Consider the following 12,882-nt stretch of genomic DNA (forward strand, 5'->3'; position numbering starts at 1 on the left):
GGCATGCAATCAACTTCATAACCTTCATATTTTTTCTTTTAATAAATTTTAGCGAGTAAAGACTAAAGAGAGACAAAGAAGATTAAGATGGAATTGAAGATGCCTCTTTTTGGCTTCTATAGATCAGCTCAAAGTGGATGCCTTGTGACTTGTGAGTCGATCCACCGTTGATTCTGGAAGAGATTCCTGTACGTAGTTGTTGACGATATATGTATGGGTGTCAAATGGCTTGGATATGCTAAAGAGTACTATCATGGTTGATTAATTACAGAGATTTCCATGGTTATTGAATACAACAGAGGTTAACAATTAGTCTATGTAGTTGTTGGCGATTTATGTAGGTGTTCAAAAACATGTACTCCACTAAATTTTTACCATTAAAAACCAAATTCCAAGGAAAATGTGTCTAAAACTTTATATACACATTCACATGATTAAGTAACTTACGTAAGACACTTCAAGATTCTTACAGTCGGACTTCATATGAATAATGTTATTCAAAGAGAACACACCACACGTAGACGTGCCTGCTAAACTAGAGGATAAATGCTAGAGGTACCAAATCTTTTACACACCACACATAAAAGAAAATGCATTGCATTTCTATATCAGTCCAGCTGATCCTGTTACCATAATTGATCATACAGCCAAACAAGAGAACATCTCCCCAGAGGAAAGCCAACCCACTGCAGTTACTCATTACCATACACAGTGTAGCTACCAACTCACCACAATTATTCTTTTCCATATGTAATCCCAAGGATTATGGGAAATTCTTCTTGCTGTAAATTGTACAAAACGCCATACCTTGCTGTACATGAAGCATGAATGAAATAAAATTACAATTTTTTCATACAGTATAAAATATTATTGCTCAGAAAAAAAATACAAAATTTAGGTAGCATCCAGGGGAATAACATAGGACATGTGTGTTTGTATTGTAAACAAATCAAAGGTTTGGGCAAATCGCGACCAATTAAAAGCAGATTCGATGAATACACTATATGGTGCTCATTCAGGAGAAGAATATCAGAGTATAAAATGTTGCTATAGGTATGTAACTCGGCAAAATTGCTCATTTCAGCTAAAAAAGATATGCAACTAATGTTTAACTGCATATTGCAAGATGGACAAATGGAATTCTAGGCAATATAGTATTGAAGTTGATCAATCCTTTCGAATGGCTACTCACATATTTGCTCCATAGGGGTGTGAGAGCACATCTGAATACCACTTCCGCTGGCTTGAAGTCACCTCTTCTTCAATTTGTTTCGCCAAAAGTAAATATGACTAATATCACAAACCTCAGTGCACCCTCCAGGTTCACAGATTCTCTAACTGGTTCACGTCAAGCATCAATCCGCCCTAGGACCAGATCTAGCTTAGTTAGCCATGATGGTTAGCATATACTCATAATGACCAGACTGCAGGTTGCAAGGTGACAAATATTCGCCGCTACAGCATGTCCGAGATTCCAATCTTGCATGATGGATAGATTCCATCATGATGTTTATTTACTCTGGTAAGTGATTTGGATCTTTTAAAACCAAAGGAAGAACGAGCTTGAATAGCCATTTTGGCAACTTGATATCACCTCTTCTTCAATTTCTTTCGCAGAAAGCAAGAAAGTGTAATATCGTAACTCTCTTCAGGATCAGCATTCTCCCCTTGGACAAGATCTTGTCTACCAGGCCCACTGTCATTATCTATGATAGTTGGCATATCCTCCAATTGACTAGACTGCAGCTTGCGAGGCAACAAATTATCAGGATCTTCAACATGACAGCATGTCCGAGGTTCCACACCTTGTGTGAATAGGATTTGATTTCCATCACAAAGTTTATCTACTTCATTGGGAACCAAATCAGCACCCATTTTCAGACTAGATGGAGAGCAAGCCTGATTAGCATTTTCAGCAAATTCGAGCCTTCTCTTCTTTGATTTATTGCTAAGAAAGCAAGCAAGCGTAATATCATTTCCATCTCCAGTTCCTAAAATCTGCTTAGAAGAAATGTTCCCACATGTTGAGATTTCAAGGCCATCTTGTTGGCAAGGAACAGATACATTGTGGCCTTCCCCCGATGGTTTTTTTCCTCTTTTCCTTCTTTTTTGCATCTTTAAAACTCTATTTTCCTTATCCAGAAAGCCGCTTCCAACATCTTCACCATCAGTTTTCCTGAGCTTCAAACTTTCAGGATGCGGTGAGAAACTGTGGCTATCCTCGGCTAACTCTATACATTTTTTCCTTTTCGACTGTAGTTTAGCTCTCTTCTCCCCTGTACAAACATGTCCATTTGGTGAATCAACCACTTCACCATTGGTTATACATAACAATGTCGAATCCAGACAAGACATATGATCAACAGGATGTTCAGTATCATTAGTAATTCCTGACAACATTAACTTTCCAGAAGACCATGTTGAATTCTGGTTTCTCCCCATATATGAAGCATTATCAATAGCAGCCTCTATACAATCACCATTAGTTGTCCCTGATTCAAAACTTTCTGGGGGCAACAGAAGACTCGGGTTGTTCGCAACTGGTTCGGTACATTTCTTTCTCCTTGAATGTGGTTTAGGATACTTTTTCTTCTTTATAGTACCAGAAGAAGCTTGAGATTGTTGTTCACACTCCTTCGATCTGATCTTCCTTGGAACATTGCTGCATCCAATAAGAGAAAATGTCAAGAATGAGTAAAGCAAAGTCAGCTATAGATAGCAAAAAGGACACTAAATAAAAAGCTGGAGAAACTTCACAAAACCCCAATAAATTTCCACGCAATTTGAACCAACCCCCTCAAAGTACAAAAATTCTCAATTAAGGTTATCGAACTCCTATTTTTTTGCAATTTCCCCCTTAGTTAGGATTTGGCGTTAAATCCTAACGAAGGCCTTACAAATTACCAAAATACCCTAAATTTTTTGTTTTGTTTTTGTTTTTTGTTTATATATATATATCAAGGGCTGACCCACGTTGGGCCAGAATGAGACCTAGCCGTGGGTCACCCCTTTTTTTGAATTTCTTTTAATAAAAAAAGTAATAAAATTTTCAGGAGTATAAAGGTCATTTCACCCCTTTTGGCGTCTGATTTAACGCCCTAAAGGAGGAGGTCATTGTAAAAAATTGAAAGTTCGAAAGCCTAAATTGAGAGTTTTGGAACTTTGTGGGGGTCATTTTAAAATGCGTGGAAGTTCAGGGAAGGTTTTGTGAAGTTTCTCCTAAAGATATTAGAAATCCACCAACAAAATACAAAGAAAAGAAAACTCTTAGAAAGCTTATGACAATTGTAAATGAAGAAACAGGAAAAATAGTCAACTTACCAAGAAGCTGCATTCGACTCTTTCTTGGATGCTGCCCTTTCTCTGTGCATAGTGGGCGCATCAAGACAAAATCAATAGTGTATGCAGTAAAAAAGAAAGAAAAGAAATAAAGAAAAGAAAAAACAAAAAACAAGAGAAGTGTTTGAACAATATACCTTAATCCTCCCTTCCTTTTACTGCAAGGATTTACATTTTCTGTTTCGGATACTGAACTAATAAGTGGTAATGGAAGAAAGTCACTCTGACAAAGGGAAGGACGTTCTGACTCCCGATCTACAAAGTTGGATATAAGAGCAGCTTTCTGTATTCTTCTGGCCTCTTGAAGCAAGGGCACTTCATGTGGAAGCAACTTCTTCCATCTCCTAGTTATACAGAGAGATGTGATTGAAGAAGGTTCAAACTATGTAGGCAATAAGAGTAGTTGTAATTTGTAAAACATTTAACATAATGAGACTGGTTTGACCATACATAAAAATTCAAAAGCTTCATACCTTCGGCACTGATTATCTGTACGTGGAGGCACACAAGCAGCAACTTTAGCCCAGCAATGACCATGTTCCGCTATAGCTGCTTTCAACCTGGAATCCTCTTCTTCAGTCCACTCATCCCAATTCAACGAAGGATCTAAACTATTGACCCACCTGTTACCAGAATCAGAAGAATTAACAATTTTATCAAATCAATAGCATCTACGTCGAATTAACAATATTCCAGGGTACCTTTCTCTACATTGCGCTTGAGTTCGACCAGGCACGAATTGAGCTATCTTATTCCAATTTTTCGGCCCAAAAAGCATCACAGCTACTTTGAGGCGTTTGTCTTCATCTGCAACCCACTTCCCCACTCTTTCCCTGGTTGGGTGAAGTGATTTTTTCCACCTGCAAATCAAAAAAAGGTCATGATGGAATTGATTCATTCACACTGAGCAGCCGAAAACCAAGAACTAAGTGGTTACTAGAAGGAAAGCAGATAAATGTGCCAAAAGGCCAATTTGGTAATAAAAGAATTGGTTGATTCAACTCAAGGGAGGCAGTTGAGGGCCTTCAAAGGCCACATAGGGAAATATCATAAAGGTTAACAAAGGCCCAAGTTTTGAGTTTAAGCAAGGAATGAAAGAGGTATATGTTTTTAGAACTTGCAATGGCATATGGCAGCAAAATGCTTTTATTACAATATGACATTGTAATAAAAAAACTGATTGATTCAACTCAAGGAAGACAATTTTGAGGAGGGCCTTGAAAGGCCACATAGGGAAAGATCGTAAAGGTTAACAAAGACACAAGTTATGAGGAGTTAAACAAGTAATGAACGAGTATATGTTTTTGGAACTTGCAATGGCATATGAAATTCTAACAGCAGCAAACTGCTTTACGAAAAGGAATCAGATACTACTCTGTAATCTTGAAATCAAGTCAAATTTTGGCAGTTTGACTCCAAGGGAAGAGAGAGCCATAAGTTTACTTCCCCAATCAAATAAAATACACTGCACTATTTCATTTGTGTAATACATACGTGAGACGAGGGAAAATAAAATATATTTCCCACAATCAGGTTACTAACCTTGAATGGGAAGTAGAAAGCACCATTTTAGTATAGACTCCAGAAAAAGAAATAAACTACAAAAGATGAATTGACTTATTGTATTACACAAGTTGAAAAGAGGATATCCCCTAACAACATGACATCTAATGATGAAAGAGTGCCGCATGAATAGAGTTCGACCAGTCCTCAAAAGATTTACAGGAAACGACAACTGCAAAAATTGTGGTGGAATAATAGGGCTCAAAGAACTGCAAGCAAAACCAACTTTGGGAAGCACAAAAGAAACCACTTTAGGTTGTTGACAGGTCATTAAAAGACAAGGAAAGGACATGCACCCCAATTCTCATTAAAAGATTAAAGGAGGACAAGAATGGCATGAAGCTTTTCACACATTTTAGGTTCTCAATCCTCCAGTGCACATGGGTGTTTTTCTTTTTGGTTGATATTTAAGTGCTTTAGCTTCTCTGTGGTCCTTAATGTACACATGTTACATTCCATGTCAAAAGATGTAGATAATCATTAAAATCGAATAGGATAATCTTACCATCAGACAGATGATGACACCCATAAAAAAATCTATATGACAGAACATAATATTGAATCAAGTCGGAAAGTACTAGTTAAAAAAAAAAAAACACTATTTCAAGATAATCAACACACATTCAATAGTAACCAGTAGTTCTCCTCAAATGGATGTTGTCACCAACTATGATAGTAGTTTTTCTAATTCCTTGTTCTTGCCCTATAAATAAAATAAAGAGAAATGCTAGGTTTACACCCACTCCCCACACCCATTTACCTACACCCTGACAAGGCATTATCACATCAGTTTTTTTTTTTTCCTTTTTCTTTGAAAATAAAGATCAGTGTTGGGGTCATTTTCCCCAACGCTCTTTCTCTCTCTCCTTGAAACTAGTTGGCCGGCCGTTCCTCTCTCCCACCGGCGTCTATCTCTCTCTACTACAGGCCATCTCTCTCTCTCTCTCTACTACAGGCCCCCTCTCTCTCTCTCTCTCTCTCTCTCTCTCTCTCTCTCTCTCTCTCTCTCTCTCTTGTGTGTGCGCACCCAGCTATTCACAACCCTATCCAATCGCTTCTCCTCCCTCCAAGACTCCCTCTCTCAGAAATCCCAGTCCCTAGAGTCCAAAATCTAAGCACTGGAATCCAATTCCCAGAAAACCCTCGAATCCCTCTCCAATCACAAGAATTCAATTCCTGAGTGCGAGTTGGCTGTCGTGGCACACATCAAGGAGCATAAAGAGGCCGCGCTGTCGGAAGGAATTCGAGAATCTCATTTCTGTGACAGTCGAGATGTCCGAAACCTTGAAATCCCTGTCCTAGAAAATGGACTCCTCAGGGCTGTTGAGGTTCATTGTTGATGTAGAGGAGATGTAAAACAAGTGTAGAAATAACATATTTCAATGGTGATAATGCCATGCCATTGATGCCACAACAGGGTGTAAGTAAATGGGTGTGGGCGTAAGCCTAGCATTTCTCTAAAATAAAATATCATTCGTATTCACACCCCTTGTATCCTTGATTGTGAAATATCAATTGCTTGTTGAACCCCGTGAATTAAGGCCCTTCCCCTTTTGGCTGGTTGTGGGCAAGGAGGGATCTAAAGGTGTGTTTGCCATTGGTTACTTGATAACAGTCAAGTATATGAAGTCAAAGAAACAAACCCCTTCCCTTTTTTCCTAAAGGGAATAATTGTGAGCCGGATCTCATAGATACATTGGCTCTGGTTTGTTTAGAAAATATGATCAGAAGGGTAATGAATCTGTTAAGGATGAGATCAGTAAATGGGAATTGATTAAAAAAAAAAAACAATTGTTTTTAATTAAATGGGGCTAGAATCCCACTGCTATTTCTTCGATAGGAGAAGTACAGAATAAAAAGAAAGCTTTTCCAAGAAAGCTGACTAACCTGTTAGAGCATTGGTTACCAGTCCGTCTTTCCAAAGCAGAAGCTACAGACTGCCAATCGTTCTCACCAAAAACCTCTACAGCCGCGCGAAGTTGAGCATCCTCATCCTTAGTCCACTCAGTTTTTAGCATAGAAGCATTTAAACTCCTCTGATAACGTGCCAAGCACTGAAATGGGGTCCTGTTTGTCCCCAGTGATACAGCAATATCAAACCAGTTATTGATTCCTTTCTCTTGGACAAGTAACAAAAGATTCTTGTCCTCTTTAGCCATCCAAGGATTGTGGTTGATTAAGGGATCTTCACAGTTCAACCACCTGCAGAGATTAACCAAATATGTTTAGCTAAAAGAAAACAAAAAAAGGCAATCCATGTCTACATGGTGGTAGTCGTTCCAACGGCATAAGAAATGAGCGCCACAGACGTCTGTGATGACAATAATCACAGACGCATTTAGCACCACTGTACGAGTAAAGTACACACATCATGTATGGATCCCACCTATACAACCTATGACGACCCCGCACCGTTTTCAAAGCCAACAATGCTATATGTGTCTGTGATGATGATTGTCATAGATGTCTGCAAAGCTCGCTTCATTGGATACATATTCTTCACAGAAAATCAATAAACATGAAAACAATAATCAAGAACTGATTGATACCAGAAAAATCTAACTGTTAAGAGCACAACATAGACACTTTAAATATAATATAGTCTGCTTGTTAAGAAAGTACATACCTTGCTTGACATTCAGCACCAGAGCGACCAACAAAATACATGGAAGCCAATTGCTCCCAATTAACCTTGGGTAGAAACTCCCCAATCATTTCTGGGGGAACTTCAAGATCTTTAGTTGATGCGAGGATCTTATCCAAATCATTTGAATCTTCAGAAGAATTCTCTGAACCACTATCGAAAAGACATTTGTCAGGGAAAGTATGCCTAATAAACAACGTTATCCAAGAAAGAGAGACAAATACTGAGGTTATCTGTAGCAATGTCTTGAAAAAATGAGTGAGAAAGGAGGTTCAATAACACAGTCTTAGTGGCCTCATACTATTATTATTACAACTTTCATTCCTTTATGAGCACCTTATACAAGTGTACAGAATCTATGCATGACATCATTTTATAGTGAGGTAACTTATTCAATTCTTTATTGACTCAACTATACATGGGTAATAATTTAGTAAAGTGTGAGGCCTGACAAACATAGGTTTTACAGTCTCATTCTGTTCTAAAGCCATATGATACATTGCTTTTTTCTCAAACTTATGCTTCTGGCAACACCTAGTAAAAAATTAGATAACCTTTTTTTTTTTCTTTCTCAAAGGGACCATTCTGATTCTTTCTCTATTTCCCATTAATTTCATACATTTTATAAAGTAACTGAAGTATAAATTGCCTTCCAATTATAATTTAAGATTAGACATTAACCTTTAAAATATAATAAAAACTAAAAAGGACATTGGCCATGTTCTGCTAGTGACATATTCTTTATCAAATATCCAATACCACATACTTTGGGGAAAAAAAATGGAGTTTCACATGGTAAAGTTCAAAATCTGCTGCAAGTGGCTAAAACTTGAATGATCAAACCAAAGCATTCCAAAGATCTCTTGGGATATGCTGTCTTAAACGCTAGTTGCTAATTCAGAAAACTAAAATGCATGCCACACGGTCGTAAACACACAACACTTACAAGTTCATATTAAAGGGGTTAACTCCTACCATGAAACATAAACAAAAGATAAGAAAAATTAAAAGATCAGGGAAAAATATGTGGAGCTTTTTCTGTAAATGTTGAAAGTAGTTTTTATCCTTTATAAGTGAGAATAAAATTGTTATGAGCATTGTGATCATAGCCCCTCAGACAAACTGATGTACAAAGTGCATATATAAGTTGTAAGAATGAGACCCAAGGCCTGATGAGGTGCACCTTAAGATTGCTGTACATTTCAAGGCACGATTTCTTGAAATTTGAAGCACCATTGCTTGAAATTGTTGCATTATTCCCTTTTCAAGATTTTCCGTTTCTACCTTTGACCATTTCTTCCTTTCTAAGGAAAGCGGAAAGTTAGTAATTGACATTCTATAATTAGCAACACGAGAGTTCTCTGCTGGACCATAACACATGGGAGAAAGCCTTTTATCATTAGCCTGTAGAAAAAAGAAAAGAGACATCAACATAAGCATAATGAAGGCACTGAATGTCATGGATAAAAATAATAATTACATTATAAAAAAACCAAGCCGAAAGCTTCTGCAATTCTCTAAGAAACCTTGTAAATAATTGATCATAGCCAAACCAACTGGTCTGTGCTCGGCCTTTGAATCGCACAGACACCGCCGACGGTCAATCAGGTGTCGGGAGGCTGGTTGGTTCAAGAAAAAGAAAGAAAATAATGTGTTCTTTTTGTATTTGTTTTCACCAATCTGGTCATTGAAGGCTATGAGGGATGTCGATATGGTTGTTGGGGGCTGTGAGGGATGCCGTTCTGGTCATTGAGGGCCATGAGAGGTGCTGATCTGATGGTTAGGCAATCCAAATGTTAGGAGCTTGAGGCTGTGAAGGAAGAGAGATGAGAGAGGCAGAGATGCAAGATAGGCATGAAGATAGACCAGAGGAATGAGGGGCCAAGGAGACCCTAAAAAAATGTGTGTAGACTCGTTACCCCCACCCCCAGCTCTTCTTCCAATTTTCTGAGCCTTAAGAACTACTCCTAAATGATAATACTATTCCCAGTTGAATAAATTGCTGAAAAATAGTGCTGCAGCTAGTACATTTCTTTCCATGAATTTCTTCTTTATTTTTTGTTTTCCTTCTCTTGTCATATATTTTCTTCTTGCTCTCATAATGCTCTTGAAGGACACCCTGCCCTTTCTTCTGTCTAGCTCCTTAAAAGTTTCACTTTCTATTTTCATTCCTCAATCAATAGCAGATGACAATATGGACCTCCGGAATCACAAAGTTCGAAGTTATTCTTGGAAGACTGCAACAAGTTTCTAGTCTATCTATTTTAGTGTTCAGATCTTCTTTGATAAGTAATCGAGATATCATTAAAAGCGTAAGGCGCTTCCATGTACACAAGAAGTAAACAAGAGAAGTCATCTAGCTAGTAGGGGAAAAAAAAAACAAGAAATCATGATAACTAATCACCAAATGAGAAACATAAGCAGATTATGGTTTTAGTGTTCGGACCTCAAAGCACATATACACATGGATGGGGGGCGGGGAGGATTGGATGTTTTCTATTCATAGAGAGATTAAGCCTTTGTAACATCACACGTACATGTGAACAAGTTCTTTTTAAAAAACAAAAAAACAAAATAAGCATAGACTTGGGGCTATGAAGAGGCACTGAAGTGCTTGAAGGAGAAACAAAGAAAAGCTTTATCTTTGAATCATCTGGGTTTTCCGAAACACTATAGACAAGTAGAAGATGGCAGCACCTGGACCAAGAACGGGTTCAGTTGTTGAGTTTACTTCTTTGTTTTTAGTTGTCTGTTTATGAAGTGCAATCTAGTTTCATATCACCAGGTACTAACTCTTTACTGTACACATAGATCAGATGCTCAAATAATTGATGTCTTAGCATGCTTTTTTTTTTTTTTTTGGGGGGGGGGGGGGGATACTTATTACAAAAAGTTACAAGCTAATTCAGATATACTTAAGCTGCAACTACCAAAAATCATTTAGAAGTGGTCTCAGGAAAAGGAAATGAATAAAACATTTTAGAAAGCTAAACGGATTGATATTTATCAACTAACCTTTGAATCCTTAGAAGCCAACGTTTCTTTTGCTGAAATTAACTGGACACGAGGATCCTTTTTCTGGGATAATGCTCGCCCAGTTATTTTTCTGCAAGAAGTCCGGAAGTCTTTTAGGATTTTAGCATGCTCCTTCAGCTTTTTGTTTTCCTCAATTCTCGCTTCTAACTGAATCAACTTGCTTCGGAAGAACTTCTGACTGGACCTATTCTTCTTAATGGCATCAAGTAGCAAAAGTGCAGACTTTGGGAAGCAAGACTTCTTACGTGGCAACATAGATGACTTACAAGAATCTGACTGATGGCTCTCAAAGAAACCAGAAGGCTGAATCCCCCCATTGTCACCCAATGAACGGGTGTTACAAAAATCTTCAGCATCTGTAAACCCTTCACAAGAATTGGCTCTATTTACAAACAAAGTACTGCTAGTTTCCTTCTCCAAGGATAGACGAGAGGCATGAACCTGCTCAGGTTTCTTTAACGAACCCCCAATTGCATGTTTCAATGTATCTGCAAATGTAACCATACACCAGTTCTTTGAGGGTGCTCAAAAAGACATATAGAAAGACTCAAACATTTAATCAGTGCAGAACAAACCACACAACAATAAAACAAAACAGATATGCATAAAATAAAAAAACAAAAAAAAAAAACATGTCATGTTTGCACGTACATGAATCAGTTAAAAACAATACTGCAAAACCATTCCTACAAATGAACAAGAAAAAAGAGCTTATGCTTAGCCAACTCTCAAAAAAGGACAGGCTAAGACTTCACCTCTATAAATTTATCCATTCCATAACTACAAAATAAGGAATTATCACATCTATGACGAAACTTTGCATAAATTCTGCACAAATGCTTAAATTAAACATGACCAGCAAGGCGTATCGATTCCATCAACAATGTTGTTATTACACAACTCCAAGTTGCGTAAATTATAGCACTGTCATGCTCTAGACATTTTTTATGCGGAAAACACCTGAATTTGTGAATACGAAAGCAGCAATGAGAAGTGGACAATGACGCATAGTAAAAAAGGCAACGAGCATGCCAGCTTGTGTTGGTTGTATAAATTTCAGAAGCCCAAAACCACAATCCAACATCAACTACGCTATGCAATTCAGGTCCAGCACTCAGTTTATTCAAAATTCTCCACCACAAAATGCACACACAAACATACAGGTATAGCACTTACCGGTAGCGGGTGCCGAAAACCGTCGCTGAATTGCGAGGAGCGTTTCGAAATCGTCGTCCTCGTCCGAGGCAGCGGGCGGGAGAGAAGACAGAGGCTCCAAGGACATGGTCTCGCATAGAGCGGACGAGGTCGAGAACCGGTTCTGAATATTTCGGACCAATTCGAGGTCGTCATCGGAGTCGGAATCGGCGGCTACGGCGGAGTAGTATCCGTTGGCGGCGGAGGTGGAGGGATTGTCGAGGTCGTTAGGGTTTCTTCCGGTGAGCATGCAGGCTCGCCTCAGGGCTTCCATGTCCTCGTCCAAATCGTTGTCGTCTTCGCTCCCGGAGAGGTCATCTTTTTCTTGTTCTTCTTCTTCTTCTTTGTGTTCGGTGCGATGAGACATTGCGTGAGGTATCTGTGGAGAGGGTCGTTAGGGTTTAGAGGGAGGTTCTCACGTCTCACCGGCGGGTTGACGAGAACAGAGGGCTTAGAAGAGCGGCTTGGAGCCCCCGTAATTGCGTTGGAAAAAGAGTTTTTGAAGAAATTGTAGATAAAAATAGAGGTAATTATACCACTGGACTATATGATTGGCTAAATTACAAATTATTTATTTTGGTATTAAAATGAAGGGAAAATTACATCGTTGGTCCTTGTGATATTCCATAATTATTTTTGACTCCCTATGGTTTAAAAAGTTACTGGGAGGTCATCGTGGTATGCAATAATTACAAATCGATCCCTGGTGTCAAATTCTGTTAAATTTTTTAACAGATTCCGTCAAATGCCACGTCAGCGACACGTGTCGCCATCTTACGGCAATACGTGTCCATCTTAATAAAAAAATATAAATTTATTAAAAAATAAATAAAAATAATTATTTTTTTAAAAAAAAAATAATAATTCAAAAAAAAAAAAAAAACTAAACGGGTGGCTTGGCCACCCCTTTGGGGGTGGCCTGGCCGCCCCCAGCCACTGGAGGTGGCCGCACGGCCACCCCCAAGCCACAGGGCCACCCCAGGCAACTGGGGGTGGCGCGCGGCCACCCCCAGTGGCCTGGGGTGGCCATCGGGCCACCCCCTGTGGCTTGGGGGTGGCCGCGCGCCACCCCCTGCGGCCTCTGGGGGTGGCCCGATGGCCACCCC

The 12,882-nt window shown here is 38.9% G+C and overlaps 1 protein-coding gene across 1 annotated transcript; it reads right to left on the bottom strand.

Annotated features, from left to right (window-relative positions):
- Positions 1–460: 460 nt before the first annotated feature.
- On the bottom strand, positions 461–12,254 carry LOC133866416 (uncharacterized). The gene is made up of 11 exons (XM_062302934.1): positions 11,759–12,254; positions 10,562–11,070; positions 8,730–8,950; positions 7,529–7,699; positions 6,790–7,104; positions 4,041–4,199; positions 3,813–3,962; positions 3,477–3,683; positions 3,322–3,363; positions 1,193–2,662; positions 461–811 (listed from the first exon to the last, which is right to left on the bottom strand). The coding sequence occupies exons 1-10, from the start codon at positions 12,141–12,143 to the stop codon at positions 1,591–1,593; spliced, it is 3,231 nt and encodes a 1,076-aa protein (XP_062158918.1). The 5' UTR covers positions 12,144–12,254; the 3' UTR covers positions 461–811; positions 1,193–1,590.
- Between the last annotated feature and the right edge of the window lie 628 nt (positions 12,255–12,882).

The sequence above is a fragment of the Alnus glutinosa genome, chromosome 4 (assembly GCF_958979055.1).
Source record: "Alnus glutinosa chromosome 4, dhAlnGlut1.1, whole genome shotgun sequence".
NCBI classification, from domain to species: Eukaryota; Viridiplantae; Streptophyta; class Magnoliopsida; order Fagales; family Betulaceae; genus Alnus; species Alnus glutinosa.

What these genes read in the sequence shown, in the direction of transcription:
- LOC133866416 (XM_062302934.1), bottom strand. Translation starts at nt 12,143, where the DNA reads ATGTCTCATCGCACCGAACACAAAGAAGAAGAAGAAGAACAAGAAAAA. An exon ending in CAAGCGCAATGTAGAGAAAG is followed by an intron (nt 3,963 to 4,040) that starts GTACCCTGGAAT and finishes TTCTGGTAACAG; the next exon opens with GTGGGTCAATAGTTTAGATC. An exon ending in ACAGATAATCAGTGCCGAAG is followed by an intron (nt 3,684 to 3,812) that starts GTATGAAGCTTT and finishes CTGTATAACTAG; the next exon opens with GAGATGGAAGAAGTTGCTTC.